Source organism: Antedon mediterranea, chromosome 10 (assembly GCF_964355755.1).
Source record: "Antedon mediterranea chromosome 10, ecAntMedi1.1, whole genome shotgun sequence".
In the NCBI taxonomy this organism is placed as follows: Eukaryota; Metazoa; Echinodermata; class Crinoidea; order Comatulida; family Antedonidae; genus Antedon; species Antedon mediterranea.
The window spans coordinates 7452280-7462213 of record NC_092679.1 but is presented as its reverse complement, the minus strand read 5'-3'; the positions used below and the strand labels follow the sequence as shown (position 1 = coordinate 7462213).

General features: G+C 35.0%; 1 protein-coding gene across 1 annotated transcript; it reads right to left on the bottom strand.

The window, feature by feature from the left end:
* Positions 1–3007: 3007 nt before the first annotated feature.
* On the bottom strand, positions 3008–7525 carry LOC140060510 (cytochrome P450 2U1-like). The gene is made up of 3 exons (XM_072106762.1): positions 6929–7525; positions 4302–5267; positions 3008–3907 (listed from the first exon to the last, which is right to left on the bottom strand). The coding sequence occupies exons 1-3, from the start codon at positions 7287–7289 to the stop codon at positions 3729–3731; spliced, it is 1506 nt and encodes a 501-aa protein (XP_071962863.1). The 5' UTR covers positions 7290–7525; the 3' UTR covers positions 3008–3728.
* Positions 7526–9934: the final 2409 nt, after the last annotated feature.

The following is a 9934-nucleotide window of genomic DNA, read 5'->3' as shown; positions in this document are numbered from 1 at the left end:
AGTTTGATAGTGTAAACAGAACTTAAACATACGTACATTAGTTAAATGTTAAACTGATGTTTTACCTCTTGTTTCGAAACTGTAGCAAGAAAAAGAAAACGTGCTTCGAGAAGTTAGTGAGACTATTTTGCTGCTGATAATATACTTGTCAAATTGAATAATCCGATTCGTGAAAACACACGCATACAATTTTATTGATATATTTTGATAACTCATTACTAGAATCAGATAGACACTGGACGTGCTACTGGTTGTGGAAGAAAGGTCGAAAGTTCGATCCAATATCAGATCATCGGCAAAAAGTCAATTCGTGTACAGAAACAAATTATATTAAAAAGTATAGAACTCAAGGGTTTCGTCCAAACAGTTTAAAACTTGCCAACCTTTGTTCCATGACCAAGTGTCCCCTTAATAAATAGAGGTGTCCCTTCAATAGTTGTGTCTCAAAGGAACGTCTTTTTTTAAATACGAACCTCGGTCCCCGCAGTGATCAGGTTGATAATTTGATTTTGCTACCTCTCTGAAAACATAACTAGAATTGGTGTGCATTTCCATTATTGCTATCAAATTCAATGATACAAATTACTTGTGAAAACTGTTTAATTGGACAACCAGACATGGCAAAATTGGACCAGCTAGACATAATTTGTTGTAACCTAGGCCTACATTTTAGTATTTTTAGATTATTATTTTCTTTAAAAATATAATTTATTTAGTTAAAGAAAATTTAAGTTTAACTTAAAAATGTTTAAGGTCAATTCTACAAATACATAATATTATTGATACTGTACAGGCATCACATGTGTATCACATGAGGCGCCTGTATTATGCTATGGTTACGCTGGTTGCATAGTATATAGCATCACATGTGACGCTGTATTACAGATGTTTTCCTATGATATTGTGCATAGATACAATATTATAATCCAAAGATCGGCTACACATGACTACAAAGCTTTGAGGCAGTAAAAGAGTGTCTGCTAAACTTGACAGAGGTATAACATAATGTTGAGGCGTTGTTTTTACTGAGTAGGATAATGCTTTTCCATCTATCCATCTTTAACTCACTTTAATTATCGGAATGGATTCATTGCTTCAACAAACTATTTTGTTTCATCAACGTCTCATCAAACATCTTGATTTACACATCTCCTTGGTTTACCGTTCAAAAGTATCGAACTAATTCTAGGAAATAATTCCAATTATTTGTAAAATTGACCCCACCAAAGTATTTTTTAACTCATGACTACCATTGTTCCTATAGATAAATTTACAGCTAACAAACGGAAAATCTTTAAAACCCCAACCCTTAATATGTATTAACCATACCATCAGGAAATAAGGAACCACAAAACATTTTTAGAATTATTGACAAATAAAAAAATTCCTTTATATAACTCATTACAAATGATTTAATTCAGAAAAAGGGGATGATAATATAAGTATTGTTAGGCGCTCTGTTCTATGTAGGGCGCCATATAAAAACTTTTATAGAATAGAATCCTCTGGTTGAGCAACATTACGGTCAGTATACCCCAGTAGTTCAATCACGTGTGTGATTAGAATGAATGAGGCAGGTCATTCACCTATTTCGTATTTCGAAGTTGGCAATACAATTATTACAAACAATCCTATGGCAGTTTAAAAATTGCCAACACTCAATAATTGTGATTTCTACAGCAACCAATGGCACTGGTGACCCATGGCCTAAACATTGTACAATTTAAAGTGCATTTGAAAATAATGTTATCAATGGCTCTCCTACGAGGACGCACGCAACACAAGAATGTAAGCCTACGCGCGCACGACGCAAATAATTTGACCAATCACACAAGCGTAATTTAAAATTCAGTAAAAACTGTATATAACTTACATGACTAACTTAATGACGACACCACTCGGTTCGGATTATCACGTTATAGAATTGATATTCATGTTTTCGCGCTCGATATATTCGTAGTACGTTGGTCTACTGTATTTAACTAAATGTGTAGCTTACCGTATATTTACGATTGTATTAAAATGTACTGTATTTAACACTTGAAACTATTGACCCTATGTGCTGTGTCCATGAATTTACATTTTTCTTAAAATCAAATTCCATTTAAAAAAAACTACCACCAAAATGACCCGTATTTTCGGTCGATGCTGATCGTATATCAACATACATGAGTCCCAAATATTGTTTGAATTAGTAAATATGAGTTATTTTGAACCAGATGAACATTTTCCATCATGTTAAATATGAGTTAATTAAAACAATCCGCAGAGGTAAAATAGGCCAATAATAGTATATGTGTGTGGAATAATTTCATCCATTGTTTCGCTGACGACCTTCACTATTGACCAAAAGAATTCTGAAAAAGAAATTCTTTTGAACAAATTTTCTTTTTATTGTACTGTACATAAAGTTTATTGACGTGAGGGTGTGTATCAAACACGCCGCGCGTCTCATTTCGTCGGTTTTAATTACGCCCTCCAATCCTCTATAATAGTTTTCGATTCTGGTGAGATGGTGTAGGAAAATATTACTTTTTGCGTATGATCAGACCCTTGAGATGAATATAAAATATAGGCCTCATCGTCAAGGTCTTGGTAACAAACGTTCATAAATTCATTATAGTAGGCGTTCGTTGCGAACATAATTGTGGAATAAATCACGCTTAGCCGGTGTACTTCCTTTACTTAGCCTATTAATCATCATGAAAACATCAATATACTATCGCTATAATATATTTAACAAATATCTAGCATTTTCCAAGAATAGTCTTACGTAATTCATTCAATAGAACATGTTCAATCGTGTCATTCCTAATGTGTAAGAGCACTTCCGTTGCGTCGTCCTTTGGATAGAACGTCAAGAAGCCGTTAGATTCCAGTTACGTCATGATGTATTTGTTTATGCATTGGTGGCACATCATACATTAGTTTTATTCAATGCCAACTATAGGCCCTATTTGATATTAGTGCTGTATGGAATGTACAATAAATATACAAACATATAACGTTTGATGTCAGAAGAATAATTTATTAATACAATAATAATATCTACATTAATTAAAACATCTTATATTTAATCATGATTGTTTCATTTTCCAAATAACAGTCGATGTTTTTCAAAGCTTTTTTATCACCATGAAGAATTCATTCCATTCTGGTTATACGTTTATTAATATGTACAGACAGTCGTATAAATATATAAATAATGATTACAGTTGTCAATATCTTATTTACAGTGACCTTTTACGTCCATTAGGCCTATATCTATTACGTAGTGTCGCAACGTATATTTACACTGTTCACGTCATCAACTTTTAATAACATGATCAATTAACAGAATGAGATTGTATTAACATCCTGTTTATTCGTGATATGATTGTTATTGATTAATATTAATCGTGTAAAAAGCAATTAAGCTTCGCCCTGCTTGCGTTAGAAAATCCATAGTTGACGCGTTAGAAAATCCATAGTTGACGCGTTAAAAAATTCATAGTTACACATTAAACTATTTTAATAACCAACATTAATTATGAGTTCAAACTCATCTGATATAATACTGGTAATTAACAGTGTATTACGTAATTCTATTACAGAGGCCTACGTCCACATGGAGGAATTATTTAAATAATTCCTCCATGGTCTAAACATATGGCACGCCAAAGTGGCAAGAATGATAATAGTTTTAATTTATCTCGGCTCTTCCAATGTGGAGCAGTTTATATAAAGTTTCATCGTTCTGAGACACAGACGTTGAATGGACTGGGGTTGAGGCTAATTCCATAGTGTTTATCTATGCTTGGTGATGGATTGTCCGGTGATGACGAAATTTTGAAGGTGTGGAACAAGCTGGTGAAGAAAAGATAAAGTTCCATACGAGCTAACGATTCCCCCGGACATCCACGACGACCTGAAAACAAACAAAGCAATCATTATAATATGATACAGAGTTTAGTAATATTACATATTTATTTCATGTGACATAATGGCAAGACAAATGCACGTTCAATTATTGATGAAAATGGTACGCGCGCGTCTAATTTGTTTTCTTCGTTATGTTACTAAGGCATCAAATGAGACAGTGATAATGAATCATAAAGAAAACCGCTTTGTCTAATTTAGTTTAATAAACCAACCGATTAATTCAATTACATTTTTTTCCATTTATAATTGATTTCTTTTATCGCAGAAAAACAGGTCAATTCTCCATACCGTCTAGTATTTTGCGCACGTTCATAAAAATATGAGCATGCTAGTAATGAACTTTTTACTCAACGAAATCTTCGCTAATGTTAAAGACCTACCTGCTGAAAATGGCATTAGACCCGGCTGAGAAGTGACCACGTTGCCATCGGCATCAAGGAACCTTTCTGGCCTAAACACTTCTGGATCTTTCCAACATTTTGGATCAACGTGAACAGAGTACAAATTAACAAAAATAGTTTCACCAGCTGGGATGTTGTAGCCACAAAGTTCAGTAGATTCTGTCGTCTTGTGAGGGTAAGACAATGCCGTGATGTTTGCCATCCTCTGTATCTCCATCAAGGTTGCCTCTGTATATGGAAGTTTTGATCTATGTTTTAATGATGGTACTGAACCATTACATACGGTATCTAATTCTTCCTGAACTTTAGCTTGGACGTCTTGGAAAACTATCATATAGAGAAGTGCCCATCTGAGTGTAGAACTCATTGTTTCGGTTCCAGCAAAAATTAAGTCATTAATTATATGAAAGAGATATTTTTCATTGAAAAAGTTTTGTTGATCTGGACACTCGGCTTCTCTTCGTTTGATCTCTTCCAAATACGCGTCAATAAAATCTCTCTTCAATTCTGGATCGTACGTTTGCTTGTGCTCATGGATCATACCATGAAGAAACTTTCGCATCGCGTTATCGATCTGAAATACTTCTTTCAGTTCTGGCGTCGGGAAGTGTCGTAGGAAAGGAAAGAAGTTCACGGCTGCTGCAGTTGTGCCAATCTCAGAGAATCTGTAAATGGAATCAACCAGAAGTTGGAAAGAAGCCTCATTGTAAGCGAATCTTCGACCAAAACAGACGTTGCAGATGACATTGGAAACACTTATTTCTAGAAAGTGGTCCATGTTGAAGCTATTACTGCCCTTGTCTTTCATTGCAGACAATAAGTAACCGATTTCTTCCATCATTTTAGCTTCAAGGTTGCTCTTTCCTCCTCCGAGATTACGGAGAACTTGTAACGTAAACCGTCTCTGCTCTTTCCATTTCGGACAACAGTCAGCAGTGACAATACCTTTAAAAAGAACACAAAATAATGTATTTTAATAATGATTACTATTGCTAAGGTTAATGTTCATTTGACAACCCGTCCCTTCCCCTAAACATATTATCTTTATATTGAACCTAACCAGAAGTGTTAGCTTTAATCTTTCAGGTTGTTATATTACCACAGGTAATGTGTACGTGTAGTTTATGTATGATATAATCAATCATTAATAAACAGGAAATGAAATTTACCAAAATATCGTAATTAGTATCCGAATCATTACGTATAATCGAACACGGTCCAGAGATTTGCGGTCTCCAAAGACGAAAATTAAAAAATAATTTTGGGAAATTGACTCAGTCACGATTTTTACATTATTGTGCACGCACACAAATAATATCAATACCACAGCCTATCGATATATATCCATCACGTATAATTTGTATCAATAAAATAATACCGACTATTATTTAAAAATGTGACGTTGCAAAAAATATAACCAAATATATAACTACAACCGTTGATATCGACCGAGACGCAATTCTTCATAGACTCGGTTTATGCACAATCGTAAAATTCTATAAAACAGTTTTTGACGTTCAAAGCGAGTTATATGTGACACATTCGTATTGTGTATTGTTTCGTTCACATGATAATTTGATTTGCAAAGTAGTTTTGATTCTCATACCAACGGCTTCACTCGTTAATATTTCTACGGTGAAGTTTTTCACAAAGGTGGTCCATCCAGGCATGCCGACAGCAGAACATCTAGGGTCCATATTTGCTCTACATACAACCCGAGTAATATTCTATTTACGTTTGAGATATGATGATGACGTATCAAACATGCTGACGTTGATTTTAAAACCTTATCTCTGTCTGTTGCTTTTAGGTAACTTCTTTATAACTTTCTTATTATATTGTTTGAATTTAATTGTTAGTGTCATTTCACGTATGTTTACAATGTTTCTTCATCTGAACTAATTTTGTTCCTGTAAAGAACATTATTCATATTTAGTTCCTTCAAACCTAAGACTTGATGAAGCGTATATAATGTACCTTCTCGTAGCCCCTGGAATACGGATCTCCTTTCCATATCCGCCCAAGCAAGGAAATCAACATATATACATCCGCATCATTAAATAAAACCAAAACAAACTTATAGCTTTTCTAAATAAATAAGCAAGTAGGTCTAAGATAGAAATAAGCAATGTAATTCGTTTCCACTACATCAAAAAAGACGACCAAACGTTAAAAACATTTTAAATGTAAACATTTAACATTTTTAAAATAACATGTATAATGTGCAAACGCGTATACGTCTTAACAAAAATAATGTGTTCCGGTATGAGCTGCAGGGCAGGAAACTATATTATTATTACTATTAGTTATCTGGGATTTCCCTATACGTCATCATACCGAACCCTTTGCAGATACATTGCATAATTATTTTCGTTTTATTTCCGATTTATGCGTACTAAAGGTAATAATTAGTTCCGTACATATTTTGACCTTGCGGTTTTTTGAAACTGCATTTTTAGTTCCATGTTAACTATATTTATAACATTTTGAGGCGGGTGGGTGGGTGGGTGCTAACAAAGTACATGTTTACTTAATACTTACGGAGTTGGGCCTAATTTCTACTAGGCCTACTACAGTTAGTCATGAAAAAAAAATAATTAACCAACCTTGTCCATCTGTAAGCATGTTTGTCAGTGCCAAATGCGGTCTACCCTCAAACACCCGTGCCTGTTTTACTAACGCTTCCCGAATAACTTCAGCTCCGTTTAAAACTGTAACTCGCTGGCTGCCCATTTTTACACAAAAGACGTCACCATAAACTTTTGCCATCTCCATAAAAGTTAAGTGCGGATTTTTACCAATGCTCAAGACGTTTCCAAGAAACGGCAATCCCCACGGACCCGGGGGTAAATTATCTGTTCGTGTTTTACTCCATCGCTGCACTATGACAATTGCTGCTAAAATGACTGTTGTGAAAACCAAAACAAACTGAGCCCACGTTGAACCAAACAATGCAGAAGTATACATACTGAATTTCACTTTAAAAACAATTATTAAAAGAAGTCCAAATCACAAAAATGATTTTTTAAAGTCTATCCGATATTTTCCGGAAATCAACGAAAACATTGAGCTGTCGTGCTTTCGGTAGTAGTAAGTGTGTTATGACTTGTTCGTTCATCGAGAAAGATATTTATTGCAGAGTTTGTTTGAATAGCTGTCATGAAGCGCGAATTGATATTCCAAATATGGTATTGATGGGAGGAGTTTTAAATTGTGTCACTGCTACATCGGATGCGTGACGTAATTGGAACAACTTCACGCTCGACCCATGCTGTTGAGTTCGTGAGATAAAGCTACCAAGACAATTACATAACATGACAAATATCACTAGGCTTACATAACGATGTAAAGAGGAACATGCGATATGACATTTCAAACGAATTAACGCCTCCAAGTTATTTTTTTTTTCATTCCAGCTTAAACAAGTTTACAACGATATTGCTGCTGAATATTGAATCTTGACTGTCAGGAAGATTTGTGGTGTCAACCATTCTTCTGCCAAAAACATAAATTATATTTAATAGAATTAACAAAGCATGTGTTTTGTTGTGATATTGTGTTTGACAAAATCGAAATCCGATCAAATCACGTCGAGCTGTGTGCCCATTGATTATCACCATAATTATTCAGAGATATTTTTTAATTAGAGTCTCATAAACGCTTTTGCGTTGCGTCTATGGCAAACCCACGTGATGGCATTGTTGACGTGCGCCAGGTTACATCTCAATCATGGGATGCGTTGGGCATTTTGTAGGCCTACCCGACTCTCGTATCATCATAGACTTGCCCCAAGTCTGTATTTATTGTTTTTTTTTATTTATTTGTTTTTATTTCGACCGCGATTTTTGTCTGAAAATACAGACTTGTGAAATACGTATAGAAATCGATTTGCAAACCGCAAACATCCGATAAGAATGACGTAGGTTCATACCGTATTTGGCTATATGGGGCGGGCGGTATGTAAATATGGATTTCGAATCAACCAATGATCATTTTGTTTCAAAATGAAAAAGATCGAGTACGTACGTACAGTGTGCTGAATGTACGATCGAGACTGAACAACTGTTGAAATATAAAATCGTGTTGCCAAGTTGTTTTGTTTATTAATTGTTCTGGCCTAGGCCTCCTTCGTAGGCGGGTTCGTAGGGCTACTCAACTCGTACGTATGACCTTCCAAATAAAACGCCAATAAGGTACATACCACCACAGGGCTACACCACCACACAGAACAGGACAGGGTCTGGGTGGGAATTAAATCAAATTTTCTCCGCATAATAAATGATCCATTCAATGTTTGATTTTGCGGAGAACTAGCCTATCATATCACGACGAGTTTTCATGTTCTTGGGAAATTTCACTCGTACGTCGTTTTAATATTCATATTTCAGAATTTCAAAGACTCAACGTCTAAAGGACAACTCAGACAGCGTCGTACGACGATGCCCGACGAGACGTCTTGTCAAAGTCCTACCGACAGATAATCGTGCCAACGCTCCGAAAAGATATGGGCAGTAATTTAGAAACACGCAGCACACAAGAAGAAGGACGTACGTAATCGCCACGCATGTAATTTGACCAATCACAAGCGCGGGACTACAGAATGTCGCTTTGGTGTCTACTTGCTTTCGTTGCTTTTACGTACGTATGTCCTTGCGGTGCGTCCTAGTGGAAACCAAACATAACGAACCATCACTTCCACAACAACTATTCATAGTGATACAGTTACTAACTGTATCACTATGAATAGTTTGTGTTACTATCATAACCTCACAATTTTACGTTTGTCAGTTAATACAAGACAACCAATTGTATTATAAACATGATCACAGTCCCGTCTTTCACAATGACCGTTGTCACATCTTGAAATTACCTCTGTTACTTATATTTTCCTTAATTTGCTTGATTGTTATTTTTTATTGTTAATAAGCGCAGTACAGCAGTACAGCCGTAGTAGGCCTACATACGTTACCTGTATTAAAATGTTTACAAGAAAGGGGGCGCACTATAAAATCGGTGTCATTTTTTCAATCACAAAACATTAATGCCGTGTTTCCATAGCCAAAAATTAACCGATATTAAACGATAACAATAACCGATAATTTTGTTTTGGCTGCAGAAACAAGGAGAAAGCCAAAGCCATTAACATCACTGTAGCTAGCTCACATTATCATGCTTGCTTTTCCGTAGACAACCAAAATTAAAAAAGTAAATAATTTTTACAGACCCCTAATTGCGTAATAATATAATGTTCTTATTATAATATAATATAAATTGATTTCAGAACATTTACCATTTGCTATCCTGTACTGTGAATGAACTGAAAGTATCATCCGAAAACTAACGTCGGTGATCTACTCTATCTTATATATTTATACTTTATTTACTGTAACTGTTTCCTCTTTCTAACAGTTTCAAATACTTTTATGATAACGTAAATTCTAAAATAAAGTTGTAATTTATAAACGTTGTGTTTCCCTTTAAAATGGAGACACTGTAGCCAGTGAATAAAAAAACTACTAATAATATAAGTAGGCATTTCCATCATGATCAGACATAATGCATGACTTGCTGTCCATACGTATATTCTATTACGTCACTCCAAAATATGGCTC

Bases quoted from the DNA above. Each gene is read 5' to 3' on its own strand.
- LOC140060510 (XM_072106762.1), bottom strand. From the start codon at position 7,289: ATGTATACTTCTGCATTGTTTGGTTCAACGTGGGCTCAGTTTGTTTTG. The intron at 5,268-6,928 runs GTTGGTTAATTA...TTCTTTTTAAAG, and splicing joins CATGCTTACAGATGGACAAG to GTATTGTCACTGCTGACTGT. The intron at 3,908-4,301 runs GTAGGTCTTTAA...GTTTGTTTTCAG, and splicing joins TCTAATGCCATTTTCAGCAG to GTCGTCGTGGATGTCCGGGG.